Here is a 24,318-nt window from a genome sequence, read left to right as displayed (position 1 = left end):
TTGGTCAATTTAAGGGAAATATATTTAATGGAAATTTTACAAAATGGTTTGTTCTACATTGTTCATTTCTTGACAAAAAAATTGAAATTAAATTTTTCAATAACATTAATTTTTATTTTGGTGGGAAATGTCCCACTTTCTCTATTTTTTTCCCTCCTTTTTTTTACCCAGGTGAATAAAAGCAGTGTTGGGTTTTTAAAGTGAAAGGAAAGTGGATTTTCTCCCACAATCATGAAACAAAGAGTTTCAGATTTTTTTTTGCTTTGTTTCAAAATCTGAAAAAATTAACTTTTTTTTCCACAAAATGTTACTGAAACCTCAATGGAAAAAAATAATTGAAATAACTTCAACCAGTTCTCGTCATAATCAAAATAGACCAGTGGCCTAATTCTTCCTACTTCCCCAAATCAATGGGGACATTGGCTTTTTTCCCCTCCTTCTCTCTTGTCTTCTCCTCTTTCTACTTTACTATTATCATTTTGTTATTTTAACTGGGGTAGTGCCTGTGAGCCAAGGTTGCCAGAACCTTTGTAGAAGTAGGGGGGAGGAGGCCAAGGCCAAAATGCCCCCTCCATCTCTGCACCTGGCTGCTCCAACGGTGAGCCAGTTGCCCTCTCTTCTGATGCCACAGTAGCCCCTAGTGGGTGAAAGGTGTAATTGCAGCGCCTCCCTGACAATGTATTATTCTGAAGGGGGCAGAGAGGAGTTTGCGGGGGACATTAATTCTGCACTAATGTTTTTTTTGTTAAAAAGGTGGGGCGTAGCTGAGCCCCACTTGTGGGTCAGAAGCCCATTGTGGTAGGCACTGTACAAACAGAACAAATAGATGGTCCTTGCCCCGAAGACCTGACAATGGAAATAGAAGAGAGAAAACACAAGAGGGACAGAGACAGATGCGTGAGTACAAGGAAACAATGAGACTATTGGTCACCATGCTAGACAGTGGTCTCAGTATTTGCCAGATTTCTACTCCTTGATTGCTGGTTCAATTGTGGTTGTGGAAGCTGAAGAAATAATTTAACACTTTGTTCTGAACACAGTGAGCTTGGTGGTCATCCCTCCCTCCTATGGGAGGGATTTCCAGCCTGTTGTGCAGTCATGCACCATTCTCCTTCAGAACGTACAGTTTCATAGTTTTGAGGAACTTGGCTCTCAAGAGGCGCAGCCATGGAAAAATGAAGGCTCTGTGAGGTATCTTGGGCTAATTCCACTAAGGATCTTGAAGAGTAATAAGAGATCTTGATCTATTATTCTATATTGAGCTGTCAGAGACAGCCAGTGCCAGGAGGATGCATTCTTTGTGGCTACAAATGACACTTGTATAACAGGGCTGGTTCAAGGTTGAAATAATTTTCCATTGGAAAATGCTGATTGGATGGAATCTAAACATTCTGCAGGGACATGTCAATTCCGCTCAAAATTTTGATGGAAAACAGGTAGGCAGACTGCCCAGCGCCACTAGCCGCCTGCCTCACAAGCTGTCTGGCTGCTCACCTGGTGCATGGGCGGGTGGGCTGCCCAACTCCACGAGCAGCTGGGCAGGTGGGCTGCCTTGTTCCCTGGCTGCCCAACCAGCTTGCCAGCTGCCAATTAGGCTTCCTATCAGACTGGTTGGAAGCTTACTCAGAGTCCCAGCTCTAATTCTGCAAAAAACTTAGAAATGTCTCATTTTTGTGCCTATTCTGGATAAAACAAAATTTACAATTTCAGATTTTTCTGTGGAACATGAAGCATGCCATGTGAGGTATTAGGGGAAAGGTTATGATCTGCTGAAAGCCATTGTTCTATCTAGATATGTGTATCATTAATGCATATGAAGTTATGAGATTGTGTTGTATGGCTGTCACTAAAATATGCTGTTAGTTTGGGAGGTGCCCAGATACTAGCTCTCCAGAGACAATGACAAGGGAGGTAACCAACACCCAGGTGGGTGCTGAACAGACATCACCAGCCATTGTCCAGCAAGGGAGCTACAATTCAATGACTCACTGGGACAAGGCCACACCAGAGAAATTGCTCAACCTTTCCTGTGGACATAGCAATGTCCATCAGACATGCCTGCACTTTTGTTCTCCAAGCACATGGACTAAGGAAGGGTATAAAACATAACACAGTGGCCACGTGCTTTGCCTTTCTCCTGCCCCCACCTATGCTGACATTGAGAAGACTGAAGACTCCAACAGGAGACTGGCCCAGGTTTCAAGGGTGAAACCTGTGTACTATGAACTGGAATATCCGCTGGGGTAAGAAAACTGCTTAATCTAGATTGTGCCAAGTCTAATAGGGTTGAGAGTTTAGACTGCGTGCTTATATTTTCTTTTGGTAACTAACTCTGACTTTTTGCCTATCATTTATAATCACTTAAAATTTATCTTTTGTAGTCAAACTTGTTTTGCTGTTTATCTTTACCAATGAGTTTGCCTAAAGTGTTTGGTAAGCTGGTCTATATCCACTTTCCATTGATGAAGAAGTGGTGAACCAATTAATAAATCTGCATTGCTCGTCTTGAGCAGTGCAAGATGGTATATTCCTGAAGTACAAGGTTGGGAGCTGGGGGCGATTCGGCTGGTGCCCTTCTCTGTGATTCACGAGTGGCTCTGGGAGCAATCATGCAATCGAGCTGGGTGTGGGGCTCCACATATGGCTGTGCTGAGTGATCACAGCACCTGGAGGGGTTTGCTGCTTGTCACTAGCAAAGCATTGTGAGAGACAGCCCAGGCTGTGGAGTTAAGGGGGCACAGTGGTCCCACAGTCCCAGGCTGCATCCTGGGGATCCCAGCGCAATAGTTTTTACTTAAATGTGATGGATGCTTCAGATGCTTCCCTGTTTTTATCAGTTACTGACACAAATGTAACTATCAGTGTTTGGCAGAAGGAGGCAGAAGCCACAGGTGAAAATGTACGTGGAATATGGAACACTGAAACAATCTTCAAAGATGGCTCACATTTTCTTCCCAAAATTATTTCCATCAATGAAAGATGTTTATCACAGAGATCCATCTCATTGGAACAAACCATCAAGGGAAGTGGTGGATTCGCCATTTTGTGATGTCCTCAAATCAGTGGGTGCCTTTCTGGAAGATGCTTTAGCCAGATAAAAGCTACTGGGCCCAATGCAGGGGTAACTCGGTGAAATTCTATAGCCTGGGCTATTCAGGAGGTCAGACTATGATCTCGGTCCCTTCTGGCCTTAAAATCTATCAATCTGAGTCCTCTAGACACTAAGAAAAGATCCAACATACTAACATTACATGAGAAGAACACAGGAATTATCAGACTGGATCAGACCCAAGATCCATCTAGTGCAGTATTCTGCCTCTGACACTCGGGCACTAGATCTTACAGACAAAGGTGCAGGGACAACCTGGAACCTGGAAAATTGCTTCCCAACCCCTATTAGGGTTTAAATTCCTTCTAAAACTCTTGTTGCAGTTTGTAATCCTTCCTACTATAACTCTGAATAGTCTCATTAGCCATAGAAATGGCCATTTTTAAAATCCTATGAACTCTTGACCTCTGTGTTATCTTGTGGCAGTGAGTTCCGCAGTCTAATTTTGCATTGTGTAGAAAAAGTATTTCCTTTAACTAGTTTTGAACTAGACAGCTTTCCATTTCATTGACCTTCCCTTTGTTCTTGTGTTATGTGTCAGGGAGATCTGGAGCACTTGATCTTCCTTCCCTAGATTTGCCATTATTTTGTATGTCTTTATCAGGTCTCTTCTTCTGTGCCTTCTCTCTAATGTTAACAGTCTCAATAATTTTCAGCATTCTTCAATAAGGTGTTTTTCCCATGATTAATTTCATAGATTTATATATTACAAAGTAAAGGGCCATTAAAACACTGGCACAATTTACCAAGGCCTGTGGTGGATTCTCCATCACTGGAAATCTTAAATCAAGATGGGGTGTTCTTCTCAAAGATCTGCTCTAGGTCAAACAGGAATTAATTCCAGGAAGTCCTACGGGCTGCGTTAGACAGGAGGTCAGACTTAATAATCCTAATGATCCTTTTTGGTCTTAAAGGTACTTCCAAATGTTCTGGGAAGCCCAATCCTCGGCAGATGCTGGTTGTATTATAGCTTCCCCTGACAGATACCCAAAGTTTATTTCTCTTTTATACTTTGGAAATATTTGTCTCGTTTAGCAAGTCAATAAAATACTGTTGAATTGCATTGTTTGGAATCTCTCTCTCTTTCCAAGTCAGAATAGTGACCCTTCCTGTCCCTTCTCCATGGAGTGGATACTCCAGACCCACAATTCTGGAAGTCCTGAAGTCAAATGGCTCATAGATGCTGGGGAGAAGGTGTCATGTTTACAGGTTTTTCCCTTCCTGAGGTGTGAATCTGCTACTTGCTTACTGTATGTCTGAAACAGGGACACAACTAACACGCTTCATTTCATCCATCTCTGATCTGCCTGTGGATGGAAACTGTAGTCCTGCTGCCCTCCATTGTGCTCCACTCTGCATCAGGTATGTCCCCAGAATCTAGCTGTTAGGAGCTGGAGTTGCAGAGATTGCCTGGATTTGGGTTGGGACAGGTGTCCTCAGGTGAGCAGTGACGTGGAAACCTTTGGGGCTGCATGAAGCATGCCAGAGCTTGCAGAAAGAGTCATTCACAAATGCTGCAAACACAGCAGAGATCCAGAGCCAACGCATTGTAGCACCCTGGAGGAAAGCAGTGGTAGCAGGCTCCTGGCAGCTGGCTCACTCGCTGTCTCTCTGCTGGGACCACGCCTGAAACAGGCGCCAGAGACATCCCAGAACATACGTGGCACTTCCCCAGGAGCGCTGGGGAGCTGGAGACATTAGGCTGGCCTCCTACACTGCAGTGCTCAGAGTGTGATGAAACAAGTCAGGGAATTCCTGGGACTTACAGCGAGGTCTGAGCGGGGAAGCAGAGCCCAGAGGAGATGGCAAAGCCTGAAGGGAAGTGTAGCTGTTTCAGCACCGTCAAACCCAGCCATCCACAAATCATCTGTCAGGAGCAAGGGCCAGCAGCTAGCCTGGTTCCCTGCTTGCTTAACCTCCCAGACAGTTTAAGGAGGGCAGCTGGCCCCAATTTAGTCTCCTGAGTGGCCCAACCTCCTGATTGGCTGAAGGGATCAGCAGACCGGCTCTTAAGGCGAGCATCACAGTGCTGGCTGTTCAGAGCATTTGCCCATGGCTGTGATAGCTTCTGTGCCTGCTTTTTCCAGCCTTGGACCCAGCCCTGCTCCTGCCTGCCTCACTCCAGGTAACCTGGCTCTGGTTCCTGATTTCTGCCTCCAGTTCTCACGCTGATTCATGCTCCAGCCACTAGGCACGACTGCCCATGTCCCAGTCCTTGCAAAAGTTCCCCTGAAGGCCCCCCCACCACTAAAATGCCACCAAAGACCCGGACCGCTGCCAGGCCAGGGCTCACAGGGCCTGGGGCAAATTGCCCCACTTGCGCCCCCCACCCCACCGGCAGCCCTGGCACATTCTAATTTTAAAAGTGATTACCTTTTAAGTAATAACATGTAAATGCTTATTTTGGCTTAAATTGGGGCATTAAATGACTGCTTGCAGACCCAGGCTTTCGTATTTAAAAACGTAAGTCTCTAGAGAGACGTCAGCATATAACCCAATCAACTTTGGAGAAATCTTCCACCAAAATGGAAGTTGATCAGAAAAGCTGCTTGGCAGTTGAAGCAGATGAGAAAAAGAAGTGATCAGCCCAGATAGAAGGTGCCCTGAACCTTTTTGCCAGAATGTAGCTTGAGAACAGAGAGACGAGGAGAATTCAGATTCCATGGGGTGGATTCAGCTGGTTGAGATGTGAAGCACACCCCAAATGCTGAACTTCACCATCAGGTTTTAAGTTATTAAATGCTAAAACAGGTTGGTACTTCAGGCTACACTAAGGTCTTGGGAGTTCTGATCCTTGGGAAGTTCACAGAGGTGCTGAGAGTTTTCCTGCTTTCTGGCTCACCTAGTGTGCTCTATTACACCTGCCAGCACCCCTCCTATGCACAGTAAGGCCTCGGGAGTGGCACACTTCTCCTGGGGACTGTCTAACACATGCCCGGAATGCTGAGGGGGGTGAGGAGAGGACCCCCCAGTGACATTTCAGATGCACTTCTCCAGGGTCTTGCACTTCTGGCTGACAGACACACAGAGGGCATCAGGTTCTCTGTGCATGGAGCAGTACTTGGAACTTGGACAGTGGGAAGTCTTAGGGGAGCACACCCAAACGCACAGGCAGATGTGCACATTCATAGATTTCAAGGCCAGAAGGGAGCACTGTGATCATATTGTCTGACCTCCTGTCTAGCATAGGTCAGAGACCTTCCCCCAAAGAATTCCTAGAACAGACCCTTTAGAAAATCAAAGAAGCACTTGGAGAGCCCTAGGCCTAACCTGGTGAGCCTTGTCTGGGACAAGCCTCATCCATCACAGCATTTCTGGTTGGTAACTCACCTGTTACGCTAGTGGCTGCACTTCCTGGCTTACACATGTCATAATTTCAAAGTGATTTGTTCCCCTTTCATTGTCATTTAACCCAATGGGATCCAGGCCACGGCCACCTTTTGCTCCTCTGCCCCCACATCTGCAGGTGCCAGTGCGCCCTTTGGGAAGCGTTGCCCTGAACCACTGCTTCTAGATGTCAGCAAAGGAGAGTGACGCAGGAGATGCCCTGAATCCTGACTATGCAGCAGAGCCAAGCACAGAGCCCTAACGCTGCCAGGCAGTGAATGAGACGCCCCTGGGAAAGTTTCCTATCTGTTCCTCCAGAGATGGCCCACGTTCACCGAATGGAGCAGGAGATGCTTTGCAGTCAGGGGGGTTCATGCCTTGGCCAAGCCAATCATCAGCTCATGATTGTGACACGTTCCTGGACAGGCTGGGCTTCCTCCCTCTCCTGAGCTCCTCTCTGATATTTTTTTTTTCCGGGGTGGAGGGAGGATCATATTTTTTAGCTGTTATTTGTCTCAGTCGCATCCAAACTCGAAGGCTGAAGCCATCAAGAAAAAGCATTTGGCGCTAGTGCTGGTGTCAGGAGCTGCTTTTGATTGACAATTGGGGGGTCCCTGTGGAGCTCATTAAACTCGACCTCAGCCCTCCCCCAGGAGGCCTCAACACAAGACTGATCAGCTTGAGTTTAGACCCCTGTTACTCTGCCATTAGAATACGCTCGCTCCTCTGCTGATGAGTTGACTGTGCCAGTGTTTTCTGCAGCATTAATTCCGTTTGGAGGCACAGATGCTTTTCCTGCTAATGATGAGCTGCAGCACAGGGTCAGCAGGAAGGTGGGTCAGTCGGCGCTGGAGGACCCCCCCAGGCACCTGACAGCGTGATTATTCATGAAGGCCTTCCTGCCTGCAGACACTTTTTTGCCTTCTCTCTGCTCCCATCCCCAGTTACAGTTGTTTCCTCTGGCTTGCTTGGGCAGTCCTGGAAGAAAAGGCCGCTGCCACAAAGTGAAACTTGTTTTCTTCAGAGCCTACAACTTGCCTGTGCTGCAGAGATAGATCAAACACTGAGCAGGCCCAATGCCTGATTTTGGGGCTGGCAGGAGAGAGAGTGATGGGGCACGAGCCAAATGCCAGGGGAAAGATCTGGGGGCATGCCTAAAGATGGGGATGTGCAAATGGGCTGGATAGAAGCTGTGGCCACAGAGAGAGGGGCCCTTCGCCCATTTCCAGAACGGAGAGTAGCCAGCTGAAGCACAGGCAGACAAGGTGTGGGCAGGGGCAGCCTGGGAGCCTCAAGTACAGCGCTCACAAATGCACACCCTCTCACATATGTATGCACACCACATGGGGTACAAGGGGGGACAGAAGGCATGTGGCAATTGGGTCCGGGTTTCAGACAGACCTTGGGGGCTCTGAGGGAGTAATAAGCAGTATGTGGAGGGGGAGACCAAGGAAGAGGGAGCATTGCTCAACCTGCTTGTACTGAGACAGGCAGGTGAGGAAGGGACACAGCAAAGACATTGCTGGAATCAGTCTGTTGCCTCCACGTGCCTCTTCTCTAGCATAATGGGCACTGGTCAGTTTTAGGTGTGCAGTAGAAATTACCATATGTAAATGGTTCATTAGCACATGAATTGGGACAGGTGGCTTCATGGCCTTGCAGCCATGCACATGCTGTGCCTACAATCTCCCGAACCTCCTCTGCTATTGTAGATGCATTCCTGGGTGCCCCCAGATTCACTGCCAAAGCAGTGTCCACAAAACGTCTCAGGCTGAGAGCATGGAAAGCCAATTCCCAACCACAGCAGGGGCTGCTCCCCATCTATTCAGGTGAATAACGGCTAGATAAAGCCTTGTCTGTACTGGGATTGCTTGCACTGGGGTCACTGACCCAATGTCAGTGCAAATCCCTAACAAAGACGCGCTGTTGTAATAATGATACCAGGCTTTTAGCTGCAGAGCTCAGATCATGGTTCAGAGGAGCTCCGCATCATCATTGCCATTTTACAGATTTGGGAACTGAGGCACAGAGAGGAGCTGTGACTAACCCCTGGTGACCCCGCAGGTCAGATGATGTCTCCATCCATGTTTGGGGGGCAGCTGAAGAAGAGAAATTGCTGCGATCTTCCAGACAGCACCAGAGACGCTGTCAGAGCCTCCTTCAAATGCAAGCAGCTACCGCATGGCACAGCTAAACCCTCGCAGAGGAGGAAGATACAGGGGAGTGTACTCAAGGAAATCCCCTTCCTCCACCCTTCTCCTGCAGCCCCTCGAAGAAAGCGGAGCGCTCTGACTCAAGGAAGCCTCTCCCACTCATCCATCAGTGGAGACAGATGCTAAGCAGGCCTTTATTCCATAAGCCTCAGGCCCAGCAGCCGTGGAAACAAAAGCTTTTGCACTCCCTCTAGATGTGAAGTGGAAGAACTGAGGGAGTCTCCTACCTGCTGCCTACACGGCTCTCTGGCACCCCTTGTGGGCCAATGGGGAAAACAGGGGTCCCTGTGCCTTGCGGGCAGGCGGGATTTGCATATACCCCATGGGACTTGCATAATGTACCCCAAACTGCACAATCCAGACCCATCTCCTGGCCCAAGAGCTCAGGCTCTAGGCCTGCTGCTTCCAGCTCATGCCCCAGCAGTAGGGGCTCTCCCAGCGTGCCATTCCCATCTTCCTATGAGAGGAGAGCTGCAAGTAAAGGTGGGATTTTCTGCCAATCGGGGCTCTGGCAGTGAACGAGCCAGCTCCTTCACTGGCCCAGCAGCAGAGCTGGGAAGGCTGGCCGTATGGAGTGGAGGACACACACCAGCAGGTACAAACAAATGTACACTTCCACTTCAATGGCCTCGTAGGTACAGTTTCTGGCAGCTCCTGCAGGGACGGGCACCAGGGGTCCTTGCTTCCTTCCTTAATAATGTGTGAATAAACCCCACCTCACTGCAGCTGTCTCCGATTGTTCTGAAGCCACCACTGTCCCAGCGGGAGGAGGAGGAACTGCACTGGGAACCTCAGTCCCATTTCCAAGCTTGTCAGCAGAAAGAACGTGTCTTTTCATGCAGCCATCACGGCCAGCTTGTCTGGCACGGATTATGGCCTGGAAACATTCTCAAGCACCCCTGCCCTTTAGAGAACTTAGCCCCTTCTGCACAGAGATGGGGCTAGTTAGCCTGCTTTGGCACCACTCCTCCCATCTCAGGAGCCTGTGAAGGGCTCTTTGCTGAGCAAGGAAAGGGTGGGCAGTGGACAGGCCAGGGAGGAGAGGGCAGTTTGGGGGAAGGTGCAGGGTGATACTTCCAAAGACATCATCCCCTCCAAGGATCAAGGCATGGCATGGAGGCATAGGTCCTGGGCCTCCTAGGGCTTGAGTGGGATGCTTGGCTTATGACCTCATTCCCTAAAGGAATGAGGTAGACCTTTGGAACACAAAACCAGAAACATGTACTACACCAATTAGCCAGCAGGCACCATCCTTCCCCTTCAAAGCAATTGGTAAGCCAGGCATGAGGCAAGACTTAAAGGTATTCAACCTATCATCGCCTCTGCAAGAGCGGGGAGAGGATTTGAACTCAGGACCTTCAGCATCCACAGCAAGGGTGAAACCTCAGCACCAGAAAGTTGCTTCCTGTCTAGCCCTTCCCCTCTCCTGTGGAGGAGCTTGTGCATTTTTAGGCAGGCAGCATACATTCCCAAGTATAATTTTGCATAAGGGGCATGTGCCATCTCTAATACTTAAGCCAGACTCATTCACAGACACCGGTATTCGGAAAACAAACACCAGGTAAGAACAGGATCTGTGGGGGTCCAGCCTTCATGGCACCCACCATGAGCCCTTGAAGAAGGTATGGAGCAACCCCACCTCCATCATTAGCATTTGAGCCCTAAGCCTCCAGCATTCTAGCACAGCTTCTGCAGGTAAAGTAGCAAAGTTAGTGTGATCAGCTAGCCGCAGGAGAAAGCTTTACTCCTTCCCCAGTGGCTCTGCTCCCAAAAGTTCTTGTGCTGTTCCAGGAGATGGGAGAGCTTTTGCTCATAGTGATGATCTCAAAAAGGGACGTGGGCCATTGAAGCCACATGCTGATCTGTGCAGGGAGAAGCCCGGCTCCAGCGCTTCCTTGCCATCACAACTCCTCTAGCAGGAGTAGTGGACTGCCAGTGCACAGTATGCTGCAGAGAGGTGCTGGAACTGAGTGCATATACAGGGCTAGAATATTTGGGATGGGGGTGGGGGGAGGCTGATGTGATGCCCAAATCCAGCTATACTACCCAAGCCACAGATGAGAAACGGCAATTTTCAGCAGTTTATAACTTGGACAAATCTGAAGGGAGTTTCATGAGGCTAGCAGAATGTACCTCCCTGGCCCCAGGGCCATCCCTACTGAAGGTCAAAGGCCTGCTGCCAACAACAGAGCTGTACGACCTTTTAAATTTTTTTTTTTAAGTTGCAATAATCTTGCATAACGAAAAGTGTTAGGCAGATTAAATATAGGGGCTGATGCCAGCTCCCCTTGTGTCTGTGAAGAGACTCACACACCACTGGCACTAAATAATAATAATTAATAGATACTCACCAGGCCAGGCTTAATTAAGTTTCCCAATTCCTTATGAAACCCTGCATGGCATTATTGTGATACTGTTGCCACCTAGTGGCTACTCCGAACATTGCAACATTCGAATAATTAATACATAGCTATTATATAGTGCTTTGCATAAATAGATATAAAAACACTTTAGAAAGGTCAGTATCATTATCTCCGTTTTACAGATGGGGAAACTGAGGCATGGGAGAGTGAAGTGCTGTGTCTAAGGTTACCCAGTAGCAGGGCCAGGAACAGTTCCCGACTCCCAGATCAGTGCTGTAACCACTAGCAACACTGTGGTGGCAAAGAAATGATACACAAATAATGTAAATACAAATATTATATTATATTATTATTATTATTTGAACCTCATTGTTCTAGGTGGTTACAAATCCAGAACAAAGAGACAGTCCCCTGGGACTAATGCTTAGAGCCAAAGTTTATGAAAAGTCCAAAGGGATACTGTCAAAACATAATACATTGAACAGAGAGAAAGAAACAAGGCTGGGGGAAGGGAAATGGTTGGATATGAAAGCATCTTGATTTCCTGCCAGTACTATGCTTCCCGGCCTTGGTCTCTACAGCAGACAGTTACATGCCCCTTGGACAGCAGTGGGTTAGGATATTAACACACAGAATCAGCTGTGAAACAAAGCGAGACATGAGCAGGGTCACAACGCCCAAACATTAAAAAACCATGAGTTAGGCCCCAAAACTCATGAGATTGACTTAAAAATAACATTCTGATTATTTGCTTTCTGATTTTTTAACCTTCAGGTTCACATTTTCAAGCTTTTCTCTGCCACTACAGGGGATAGAAGCTTACTTGTTATGTAAATGAAGGCTGAGCTTCTCATGTGATCACCTGACTCTAGGAGCTGGGGCTTTAAGAGAAACACAAGATATTTCAAGGTTCATGATAAAATCATGAGCTTGTAACACTGCAAGGAGCATTCTCTAAGTAGGGGCTGGTCCATGGGGAAGTTATTCCAGAACAAAGTGGGGGTGTGAATTTAAAGTGTAAAGAGCTATTCCAGAATACCTCTTTGTTGGATGTTCATATTCCAGAATAAGAGGTTCACATAGGGAGGTATTGCAAACTAACGTACTCCATAATAGCTATTCAGGTCAATTTCCCCATGTAAACATTCCCTAAATCGGGAATGCTGAACATCTGGGGCAGATTGGCCGCTGGAGTCGGAAGATGATCTTTAATTGCATTGAGCTCATATTCTGGTGCAGCGGATGCGGGGAGGCAAAGGTACCTGAGGGGAGGAGACCGTGAGGCAGGGGGTTGGAGCAAACATGATCAGCTGAGGACAGAGGTAGACCAGTCTAACTGTGGAAGATATTATTGGTGTTCATACTCCTGCAATTGCTCTGCAGCTTCAATTTTTGGCTGGCTCCTCTGTGCTGGTTCTTTCCCAAAGGCCATATAGCTGGAGATGGGAAGAAATGCTGCATGGGTCCTAGCGCTGCCAGAGGAGCGGTCTCCCCTGTACAGTTCTTCTTGGTAGGAGGGGTGGCCCTGACTGGACCCCATTTTACCCTCCCATGCAGTAGTACTTGCTTAAGCTGCTCTGACAGCTTCAGTTTCTGGCTGGCTCCTCCCTGCGGTTTATTTCTCCTAGCCCACATGGCTGGGGAGAGTGGAGGCACTGCAGGGCTCCCAATGCCCCCAGGGAGAAGGTCAATGAGATTTCTAGGCTATGTCTACACCGAATGCTACACCAGACTCTGAATCTGACTCAGGTTTGAGCCCAAATCCCCCTTCTGTCCACACACAAATCAGACTGACTCAGGTCAGCAAGCACTCAGGACCTGGGTTCTAGGATGCTGCTAGGGGGTGGGTCAGAGCCTGAATCCTGCTATGACTTGGGTCCAGGCCCTGTCATTTTGCAGCGTGGACACAGCTCAAGCTGCAGACTTGAGTCAGAAGGTCTGTGTAGTGCACTACAGTTGAGTTAACATGGCCATGAGACCTGGGTCCAGCAATTGTAAGCCCAGGTTTACAATGAAGCGTGGATGCTCAAGCGTGAGCTTGGAAACACGGAATCTCCAGACCCGGGTTTACAATGCAGTGTAGACATACCTGAAGAAGCCAGCCCCAGGCAACAGTGACCCCACACCTTTTCCAAATACTGATTTCAGAACCCGATGCACAAAAGCCTAAATAACAAAAGTGATTAAAACCAGACTTGCCAGCGGTTCTGATTTGGCCAGGACTTCCCCTTATATCCGTCCAGGACTGTCTCTTCCTGGGACAACACCCTGGTGCCCCTATGGGAGCACACAGGGGTCTGAGAGGGCAGGTGAGGCAGTGTGCTGAGGTGGTAGGGGGGCTGGGGCTGACGGGTGTTAGCCAGGTGGGGCGGGGGAGCCTGAAAGGAAGCTAACTGGGGTGCATGGTGGGCAGGGCCGCCCAGAAGGGGGGCAACTGGGGCAATTTGCCCCAGGCCCCGGGCCCCACAGGAGCCCTGCGAGCCCTGGCCTGGCAGCGGTCCGGGTCTTCGGCAGCATTTCGGCGGCGGGGGGCCCTTCAGTGCTGCCGAAGACGCAGAGCGACTGAAGGGCCCCCCGCCGCCGAAGACCCAGACCGCTGCCGGGTGAGTACAAGCGCCGCAGCTCCCCCGCTTTGCCCCAGGTCCCCTGAATCCTCTGGGCCAGGGCCGGCTCCGGGGTAAAAAAAAAAAAAAAAAAAGCCGTGATCGCAATCAGTGGCAGCTCCACCGCGCCGCTTTGTTCTTCGGCAGTAATTCAGCGACAGGTCCTTCCCTCCGAGAGGGACCGAGGGACCTGCTGCCGAATTGCCGCTGAAGAGGCAGACGTGCCGCCCCTTCCCCTTGGCTGCCCTAAGCACCTGCTTGCTGAGCTGGTTCCTGGAGCCGGCCCTGCTCTGGGCGGCCCTGGTGGTAGGTCACAGAAGGCATTTGTTGGGAGGAGACTGGTGCCAGGACTGCATCCCTTACCTGAAAAAGGTGTTGCTGCTGCTGCTGCTCCTCTCTGCCTGGGATTCAGAGAAGTTGCCTGGCTTTTTTTTTCTGCAGCCCCATGCAGACTGAAGGTGTAATTGTAGTTGTGTGCCCGCTGCCTTCCTGTGGCCCAGCTGGTTCAGGTGATACTAAAAGAAACCAAGCAAAGACATGTAATGAATAACCACAGCTTCCAGCAGTCACGGGTGGGCTGGGGTAATGTTACCGAGTTTGGATCCCTCGGCCGGGGTCAATGCCCTGTTGCTTTGGCGGCTCCAAGGTTCCTTACTCTCCACTCTCATTTCCCATCCAGAAAAGCAACGAATGACTGCAGTGCGGTAAGGAAAGTCCAGCAGGGCTAGCCTGCAGGCATGTGGGCGCCAGGAGACAGCAAGCTGCTTATGAGCTAAGTCTGCTTCCCTCTCCCCTCCAGTCAAACAACCAGGAGTCCCGCCTATAGGGCCACATGCTAGTTCCTCAACGGGCGCGGCAGGAGAATCAGAGTGCTGAGGAGCCTGCGTACACGAGTGCTGAGGAGCCTGCGTACACGAGTGCTAAAGAAACCATATTATCACAGGGACTATGTGTCTGCCCGAGTCTGGGACAAAGATGTGACTCCATGTAGCAGACCTGTCAGCCCCCGAAAAGCATGAGGGTTTTTTTTTAAGTTATATTTTTTTGGTTTGTTTTTTGATTTTTTTTTAACTCTCCCCTCTCCCCCGACTCCCCACCTCACCCTGGTGTGTGGGACGAGTAATTTTGCCAACTCCCTCAGTGTGGGGATACTGGCCCCCGAAGTAGGAGCTCTCCCAGCTGCCTGATAGCATGGACCTTCCAGCTGCTCACCAACCCCAACATACTAATTCATCCCCCAGTACCCACATCAATCATGACCATCTCTCAGCCTCACCTCAGTTAGGGTTGGGGGTGTGGTGTTGTGGGTGTCTGGGAGATTGTTGTGGGTGTGTAGGGGGTGTCTGGGGGTATAGGAGTGAAGTGTCTGGGGATGGTGTAGGGGGTGTGGTGTTGGGGGTGACTGGAAGGTATAGGGGGTGTCTGTGGGGGGCAGGGGATATTGAGGGGGTGTCGGGGGTATAGGAATGAGGGGTCTGGGGATGGTGTGGGGGTTGTGGTGCTGGAGGTGTCTGTTGAGGGGCTGGGGGATGTTGTGGGGGTGTGGAGTTGGGAGATGTTGTGGAGGTGTAGGAATGAGGTGTCTGGGGATGGTGTTGGGGGCTGTTGTGGGGGTATCTGGGGGATGTTGCAGGGGTCTCTGGGGGTGTAGGAATGAGGTGTCTAGGGACGGTGTGTGGGGTCTAGGGGTGTCTGTGGGGGGACAGAGGATGTTTTGGGAGGGATGTAGGAATGAGGTATGTGGGGACGGATTGGGGGTGTCTGTGGGGGATGTTGCGGGGGGTGTCTGTGGGGTGTCTGTGGCGGGGGGTGTCTGTGGGGGGATGTGATGGGGGCTGTCTGTGGGGTAATGTCTGGGGTGTCTGTGGGGGGGATGTGACAGGGAGCTGAGCGGGGGTGTCTGGGGGGTGTGTGTCTGGGAGGTCTGTGGGGGGTGTCTGGGTGTGTGTGTGATGGGGAGCTGTGCGCGGGTGTCTGGGTGTGTGTGTGTGTGACGGGGGTGTCTGGTTGATCGGGGCCGGCCCGCGGTTTTGCCCGCCCCCCCCGGCCCCTCCCCATCGCGGCGCGGCCGGGAGGAGCCGGAAGGCGGAGGTGGAGGCGGCTCCATGGCGCTGAACCTGAGCAGGAACGGGCCGGCGCTGCAGGAGGCCTATGGCCGGGTGGTGGCCGCGGGGAGCCCGACCGACTGGTGAGGGGCCGGGCCCCCTTCCCCTCTCCTCCCCTCCCCACTCTGCCCCCGGGACCGGCTCCGCCCCATCCACCCCACGGCCCCCACTCTGCCCCCTCCCCGGAGCCGGCCCCCATCCACCCCCACGCTGCCCTCCCCTCCTCCTGCCGGGTCCTCCACTGCTGGGGACCGGCCCCACCCCCATTCACACCCTCCCCCCGCTGGGTCCCCTCCCCCACGGCCCCCACTCTGTCCCCCTCCCCGCCCCCATCCAGTCCGCCGGGTCTCCCTTCCCCCGCCAGCCCCCCCTTTCTCGGCTCTGTCCCCCCTTCTGTCCTCCATCCATCCCCATTGCTGGGGACTGGCTCTGCCCCCCCATCCAGCCCACTGCCCCCCGACTGGCTCTGTGCCACTCCCTCCTGGGCTCCCCCTCCCTGGGACCAGCCCTGTCCCCGCCGGGCCCCCCACTCTCGGGGACTGGGCCCGTCCCCGTGTACCATCCCCCCACCCCAGCAGGACTGGAACCTCCCCCGAAACCCTCCCCCCAGCTCAGAATGGTTCACTTCCTCTTCCCTCGCAGTAGGGCATGGGGTGAGAGTGATGGAGATGCAGATGGGGGGTGGGCTTGCTGGGGCAGGGTGTGGCTGTGGGGCCTCAGGGCAAGAGAGGCATGTGAGGGTCACATTAGCATAGATGGCGCTGGGGCCATGCTGGTTGGGGTGGCCTGGCATCAGCTGTGGGTTAGTGGTTGGAGAAGGATGTGTGTTTGCGCAAGCAAGTGGGTTGGTGTAGGAGACGAGTGGTGGGGAAGTGGATGGCTGCCAGGATAACACAAGAGGGGATGGGATGTAGTGGGGAGTGTATGGCACCTGGATGACATATGAAGAAGGGAGTGACACAGTCAGGATGGGGCTAGCATCTGCTCTGGGGAGATGGGAGAGGGGGTACAGCAGGAGGCTGGGCTGGTGAGGAATAATGGTGCATTGGTTACTAAAATGTCACCCCTACGCTTTATTTCAGGGCTTTGTTTACCTACGAAGGCAACAGTAATGACCTGCGAGTGGCTGGCACTGGAGGTGAGTGCATTTGGGGAAGGCCACCCCCTATGTGGGGCAGCTGTGCCTGTCTGGGGTCAGGATGGGTCCTTGGTTGCTGTGTGCGTGCATAGAGGGTGGTATGGTTTAGCTTGACATGGTCATGATGTCTGTTCAGCTTCGTTACCCGGTGCTGGCTGTTGGTGTCCTGTGTTTGTATGGAATAGCTCTGGGGATGGAGATTCTGCCTCTTCTTTCACCCCAGTTGCTTAACAAAGGACATCCCTTTCTGGGGCTGTGATCTCAGCCCGTTACTGCTTGCTCGGACTCACGGAAGACGTTGTGAAGAGTCCTGGATTAGACCCCGGGACACATACTATGGGAGATAAGGTGAAAATGCACCTTAGCTTTTTCAGTGATCCAGTAACAGTGCCTGGTGTGATGCTTTTTCAATGAAGAGGTGCAACGTAAAAGCAGAAAGAGTGGCAGTTGGTAGGGGACTGTGATGTCACGTGTAACATGAAGGGAAGTTTCAATCACTCTCAAAACAGCCTTGGCTCATTTTCTTTTCCTTCCCCTTTTGTGTGGGTTTTTCTGTTGTTTTTTTTTGTTTTGTTTTTTTAAAAGAGACTTGAATTTTAACACAACTAGGGTTAATGCAACGGAAAGGTAGCACAGCCACACACCCTGAAGTCAAGGTGACTTGTGACAATAATTCTGACTTACTGTCCATATAGAGTATTTTCTGGTTTGGGTTTCCCCATTACATGTAACACTTAATATCTTGCTGATTTCCACATGAAAACATACTAATTTACAGCTGTGTGTGCTAAACTGTAGGTCCCACCAACACACATCTTAAAAGCAAGGAAATTACTATTTGTATCATTTCGTCTGTGTTCCATTCATCAGTTTCCTTTCCCAACCTCATATTTTCCTTTCACATCCCCTGTATCGCCACACACAGCAGCTAACAGGCACCCTTGAATGCCAACCATGTTCACTGGTTATATGTTTATGTGACTAACACAGGGTTGGTGTGACCTTGAGAAATTGTCTTGTACGTAGCTCTGTGTGTGGTTTTGAATTGGCGGCAAAATGAAGGGCAGTGTCGCTCTGCAAATGGTAGCTGAAGGATGGTTTTTTGGTCATCTTCAGGAAACCCGTGAAGGGGTGATGTGTGGCTGTTCGTGATGGTTCCTGGTGTAGTATTTGTTTGTAGACATTGCAGAACTAAAATCTGCCTTGATGTCGTGTGTTTATGGTTAGCGTTAAGACTATATATGGCTGCCCAGGATGCGAGCGGAGGTATAAGGGCCATGGCAGTCAAAGAGAGGCATTTGAAGTTGAGAGTAAGTGGAGCGTAGATAGTGTGTTGAATGATAGAGCCGCTTATTTACCCTGCTTTTTAAAGTGCATGCAACTAGGAACCTTAACTCCAAATTAATAAGTATTTTTGTTTCAGGCATTGGACAGGTTTGTAATAAACATGTGTATCGTTGATAGTTATTCACATGGCTAACTAGCAACGTGGCCTCTGCTGATTGGGGCCTTGATATCTCCTATGCCCTCTGCAGAGCTGCGCTCCTTGCCTGTGTTTTCTCACACGGGCACACCCCATGCAGCCCTGCTCCCTCCCATGCCACCCTACTTGTCTACCACAATCAGATTTTAAACATTGGCACATTAGATGCATTCACGCCCCTGAGGCCCTAGGAGATCCGTAGCAGTCCAGTCAAGCAAGCATCCTCCAGTCTGCCAAACTAGGACTCCCCTCTGGAGAACAGCAGGTTTGTCTCAGGGAGAAACTGCTCAGCTGGTAACTGCAACTCTTCCTCTCCTTGTCCCTGCCTGGTCCGTGATAGCAATAGGGGCAGGAAGAGAGGGATACTTGTAGCTGGAGGTCCCGCAGTAGAGGAGCTAAGAGCTCTTCACTCAGCTTCTCCCACCCACAGCTGAGCTCCTGAGTGAGAGAAATCTGTCAGACTGGGAATCTCCTCCAGGGGTTTAACTGCTAGGGAGGGGCATAGGTAAAGGAAGGAGCCAAGGAATTTGGCAGCAGGGCTGAGCTGCCAGGACACTCCTAGACCCCACTTTTCCAAGCCCGATTTTTGGATGCCCTAATTTTAGGGGTCTCCCCATCCCATTAAATTGCCTTCCAGACAGAAGGATAATTATCTTCATTTCAGTGAGTGAAAATATTCGTAAGGCAAAGGACATAATGTTCTATTTGGAATGGGGCTAAGGGAGTAGGGCCTCCGGAACGGAGGATCTGGAAGGTCACTTCTTAGCCTGGCTCTCCCTCTCTCCTCTACAGCCCCACTGCCAGCCTTTGTGCTTGGCTCCCGTCATGTCTCTGCCCCAACCCAAATAGCTGAATTTTGGGCCTAGGCTGCACCCACATCTTCACTGATTTAGTTAGGCTCACAGTTGATGGACTCCAGGGTGCTCTCTGTAGCTCCTTCTTACTAACAAGGCTAAGATATGGTGGGAGAAGACGGAAGCTGAAATCCAGACTCGAGATTGGAACTCTCCTACAGAGGCAGCTTGACCCCTGTTGCTTTGAAAATGGAAGTTGCTGACGAAGCTGAGTGGCTCTGTTGGCTTTCCTTGCCTGATGACATAAGGTGGTTACAACTCGTACTTTTGATTTTTAAAAGGTCAGCGGTGTTCTGGATCTGAGATGTTATCAGTGTGTGTGAAAAGTTTGGTGGTTGTGGGGACGAGGGTTGTGTGTCAAGAGGAAACCCCCCAGAAGTGGGATTGTCAAGACAGCTGCAAAAGGGAGAATTTCTAAACTTTTCTTCTGCACAAGCTAGTGAGTAAAAACATGTTCTGAAAACATCACATGGAAAATTTATTTGTCATCTTAAATGACTGGGCTAAATTTGGAGACTGAGTAGAACTATTTTATTGTGGGGAAAATAGGGATTTTAGTCCTGCTTCAAGTGCAAATCTAAATGCAACCTTCATTCTGGAATTGCTACCAATGCCTGATGATTAATATGCAACTCATACATTTTGTGGTGGCTAAATGTGGTTGAGCCAACACTGCAGGAGGAACCTTCGATGGTGAAATTTTACTGACATGTGAGCACTTGATTACTACTCTAGTATTAATGTTGTACTCATGCAGGGCTGCCCCCGGGGGGGGGGTCAAGTGGGGCAATTTGCCCCAGGCCCCACAGGAGCCCCCACAAGAATATAATAGTCTATAATATTGCAACTTTTTTTTATGGAAGGGGCCCCCTAAATTGCTTTGCCCCAGGTTCCCTGAATCCTCTGGGTGGCCCTGTACTCATGGTAGTTTTTAGCATTTAATTATAGGTGGAGAGGTATTGTGGGTAATGTTGCACTTTCTATTCTAAGTCCCTCTTGTCACACTCTCATCCCTTTCAACTTCCGGGCTGAGATATTCAAGGCTTGGCCACTGCCTGAGGGTGAATTTTCTTTTTCCTTTTAAAGTTTGAATATCAGCTGTTGGTGGGAGGGGGAATGCGCGTTCCCCATGATGTAACTTCTTGACAAGAATTTTTTTGAGGAGCCGTACACACGCAACAGCTAGGAGCGGGGAAACTGAAGTTGAAATTTGGCAGGGAAGGCCTTTGCGAGTCCTGTGAAAATGAGCTTTGAAAACCTTGTGCTGCACAAGCTCAGTTGAATTTCGCCCACATTCCTGCTAACCTCATAAAATGGGAAGTTGAAGAAGACCAGCCTGACCCCACATGTGCAGCTAAGTCAGCCCTGCATGTGGTCCTTGTAAGGTGAACAGGGAACAAGGGACAGTTCCAATGCATAGAAGGACGCCCTGCTTTGATGCACCTTAGGAGCTTTGGTGCTGAGAGGCTTCTTCCTGGTGGCCTCCGGTAAGTGTGTTGGGTGTTCTGCTGGGGTCTAGGCCAGTAGTTCGGATGCTCAAAATTCTCTTGAGGCTGGTGCCTGGATATTAAGATGCCAGATATTAAGTAGCACTGTTAATGAAGCAGGAAGGCTGCACGCAAAAGCCAGAAAAGGACAAAGTTAATGTTGCCCACGTAGTCTTAACTCCACCTCTTTGTGCGTAAACTGCATTCTGGCACTGTTCAGTTAGTCCAGACCATCTCTCAAATGATATAGCATAGACTCATCCCATCTTTTTACTGCAACTGTGGGTCCATGTGTAACATCCATAGCGCTGCTCTGTGTATGGCAGTCTGCAGTTTTTGGCAGTGTATGGCAGACATGGCAGTTTTTTATAGGAAAAGTACCTAGCAAACTCTTCTTACACAACAGAGTGACCATAGTAATGGTGAAAATCTGAAGTGTATAGAAACCACCTACGTTTGCAGCGAATTTAACTGCATAGTGGAGTGTCTTGTGCCCTGTTACACCTACAAATCACACTGCTGTGAGTGCTGATGGCTGACAAGAAACTGGTTGTGCTGACCAGACACCTGTGCAGGGAGCTCGGGGGAAGCTGGCTTTCCTGTTTGTGTGTGTGTGCATGTTCTCTTATTTTGAGCTTGCTGCTAAAATGAAATGGGAGGAAGGAACACGCAGCTGGAGACTTTGTCAAGCTGGTCTAGTTTCAGGTTAAACAGGAGCCCCTTCAATAAGCCACATCCAAAGAGGTGACCAGTGTTCGTTCCTGAGCCTCTGTTCCTGCCACGTTCGCTTATGCATATTACTTTAAGAAATCTGGATCCCATTGGAATCAATGATAACTCCCATTGACTTTAATGGGACCAGGATGTGCCCATTACTGTTTCAATACAACTTCATGTACAAACTTGTGTGTAGAGTTTAGAGCCATCTGCTACTGCTTTGAAAACAGTCACTGTATTGAAATATTTAATTACAATGAAGTGCCTTGGAATATATGTCCATTTATGGTAAGAGTGGTTTTCATTTGACATACTTTTTATTTTAGACCCTGTAGGAATCTGGCCTCTTTCCAGGTGAAATGTGAAGGGATGTTTTTAAGGATGCCAGGGCTCTGAAGAGGTCCTGCCTCTTCCATATGATCCATAAAATTGCAAACTGTAGCAGAGCTGTGTGGATTTGTTGGTTTAGGTGGAGGCCTCTAACCAGGAGCTGAGTTTGTTCTGACTGCTCATGGCCAAGCAGTAGGAGACATCTCCCCATCTCACCAAGGGCTGAGTTTCAGGAGTGGGGACTGTACACATCCACAGATAGGACTCTCATCGGGGGCTGTGCTTGTTCTGTGTGTCCATGTGCGCTGAGGGAGGACTCACACCGGCCGGTGATCTGTTCACTTCAAGAGAGTAGGAAGTCTTGCCATAGTGTCTAGTGGAGATTGGGGCATGAACAAGAGTGAGCTGGCTGAAGCTGGGCCTGGACAGGACTGAGGTGAAGATGGTGGGTTGGGGGAATCAGCTGGAGGAGATGGTGGAAGTAATATCGGCCTCTTTGATTGGAGGAGTACTTCCACCATTCATTAATGGTGTTTGCAGCTTAGGGGTGACTCTCGGCCCCAAGTTGCTGTTTGATGATTTCAGCAGTAACCCAGTCAGCTTTTTACCATCTGTGTTTGGCTAGGAGGTTGGTCCTTTTCTTTCGGATGTTGTTCAGGCCTTTGTCATCTTGGTGAGGCTATTATCATGCGCGCTATGTGGGGCTGCACCTTAGAGCCATTCTGCTGGGAACAAGTGACAGCAGTGCTGTAGGGTCAGCTCTGGCTGCCCATTGGTCTTAGGGTGGCGCTCAAGATGTTGGTGATGACCGCTAAAGCTCTAAGTGGCCTGGAACTGGCATCCCTGAGGAATCTCCCCTCTCCCAGGCCATACTGCCACAGCTGTGGTCAGCGGGAGTGCTCAAACTGGATCCCCCTCATTATAGAAGAGAGGGGTGGCTGGCAAGGCGTTCTCTGTGAGGGCTCCAGGACTCTGGAACTTGTTCTCCCGCCTTGGTCTGAAAAAGCCCAACTCTGACTTTCAGGGCACACTGCAAGAGACACCTGCTTGGCAAGGCTCTGGAGGAAAAGCTCAGGGTCTTCCTAGATGATGAAAGCTGGCTTCCCTCCCGAGTTCCTGTGGAACTGGTTTCAGCCTTGCTGAGGTTTAATTGTATTTGTTGCGTGGTTATGTTAGGGTGCCTGGGGCCTTGGATAGATGTCTTTAGTATTTTTTATAACCTCATTTGGTAGGAATACTCTCAGGTCCCGTTTTCATGGACACATCACTGTTGATGAAGGCTGCTGACAATTGAGTTTTATTTTCTCAACAGTTTGTTTCTTAGTTGGATGTTTTTCTGTGGGGCGCTCACGGTAATTTTTCCTCTTCTCAAGACTGAGATGGTTGGATCAATCTCACTCTGCTTATCTCTCTCCCTTTCTCCCTCTGTGGAAATAACTGTACAGATGGTGGCCTGGAGGAGCTGGTGGAGGAGCTCAACAGTGGTAAGGTGATGTACGCTTTCTGTCGGGTAAAGGATCCCAACTCTGGCCTTCCCAAGTACGTCATCATCAATTGGGTAAGTAGAGATGGACTGTTTCTGTTAGAATGTGGAGCCTTAGGCACATGTTTGATTCTCTCTCTAGGTGGGAAAGGATACACCCTTGAACCAGAGCTGCCAGCATCTAGAAAGCTAAGGCTGCGATTATGTCATGGAATCCGTGACTTCCATTGACCTCTGTGACATCTCCTGCCCTGAGGCTGGAGCTCCCAGCCAACCCTCCTCCGCAGCTCCTGCCCTGCTGGGGGGACCCTGCAGCTCCCCTGCTGCAGCAGGTGGCTGGGGAGACCCCACAGGCAGGGGGAACCCAGAGCTTCCACTCACTGCAGCGGTGGGGGGACCCGAGAGCCCCAGCAGCAGTGGGTGCTGAATCTGCCTCCCCATTTTGTCACAGATATTTTTAGTAATAAGTCAGGGACAGGTCATGAGCTTCTGTGAATTTTTGTTTATTGCCCGTGACCTGTCCCTGACTTATTACTAAAAATATCCGTGACACAAACTTTGCCTAATAGATAGCTAATGCTTGGAATGCCTTCGGGGCCAGAGTGACACTCCCCGAAAAACACATGCAAATCTCTAGTGCGCTGCAAAATGCTGAGAATTCAGATGAACAAAATGGGGAGATGTTCCTAGGCCTTCTGAGGTGCTCTCTTCTTGTTAAGAGGATAAGAACTGACATACTAGGTCAAACCAATGGTCCTTTTAGCCCATTATCGTCTCTCCAACAGTGGCCAGTACCAGAGCTTCAGGGGGAGTGTACAGAACAGGGCAGTTGTCATGATCCACCCATCTTCCCCTCCCCATTTCTGGCAGTCAGAGATTTAGGGACATCCAGAACATGGGATGCATCTCTGACCTTCTTGGCTAATAGCCACTGATGGACCTGTCCTCCATGAACTTATCCAGTTCGTTTTTTGAACACAGTTATACTTTGGTCTTCACAGCACAGTTCCACAGGTTAATTGTATGTTGTGTGAAAAAGTATTTCCTCTTTATTGTATTAAATCCGCTGCCTGCTAATTTCATGTGGTGACCTCTGTTTTTTGTAT

The 24,318-nt window shown here is 49.8% G+C and overlaps 1 protein-coding gene and 1 long non-coding RNA gene across 5 annotated transcripts in view; one reads left to right on the top strand and one right to left on the bottom strand.

The window, feature by feature from the left end:
* Positions 1-11,447: 11,447 nt before the first annotated feature.
* On the bottom strand, positions 11,448-15,388 carry LOC120398012. 2 transcript variants are annotated; one of them, XR_005594132.1, is made up of 3 exons: positions 14,892-15,388; positions 13,979-14,130; positions 11,448-11,651 (listed from the first exon to the last, which is right to left on the bottom strand). It is a non-coding gene; the product is annotated as an uncharacterized LOC120398012 (long non-coding RNA). The 2 variants fall into 2 exon arrangements; XR_005594131.1 differs by lacking the exon at positions 14,892-15,388 and adding an exon at positions 14,208-14,471.
* Positions 15,389-15,647: 259 nt separating this feature from the next.
* Positions 15,648-24,318, top strand: part of DBNL (drebrin like) — a 35,203-nt gene continuing 26,532 nt past the window's right edge. For 2 of the 3 annotated variants that reach the window (XM_039524890.1, XM_039524888.1), the window contains exons 1-3: positions 15,648-15,803; positions 16,803-16,858; positions 23,175-23,287. In XM_039524890.1, coding sequence (XP_039380824.1) covers positions 15,721-15,803; positions 16,803-16,858; positions 23,175-23,287 — 252 coding nt within the window. In that variant the 5' untranslated portion in view covers positions 15,648-15,720. Of the gene's footprint in view, positions 15,804-16,322; positions 16,374-16,802; positions 16,859-23,174; positions 23,288-24,318 lie in introns of those variants that run through there. The other variant, XM_039524889.1, reaches the window with a different exon arrangement.

This window comes from Mauremys reevesii, linkage group 2 (assembly GCF_016161935.1).
Source record: "Mauremys reevesii isolate NIE-2019 linkage group 2, ASM1616193v1, whole genome shotgun sequence".
NCBI classification, from domain to species: Eukaryota; Metazoa; Chordata; order Testudines; family Geoemydidae; genus Mauremys; species Mauremys reevesii.
This window is presented reverse-complemented; position numbering and strand designations above follow the sequence as displayed.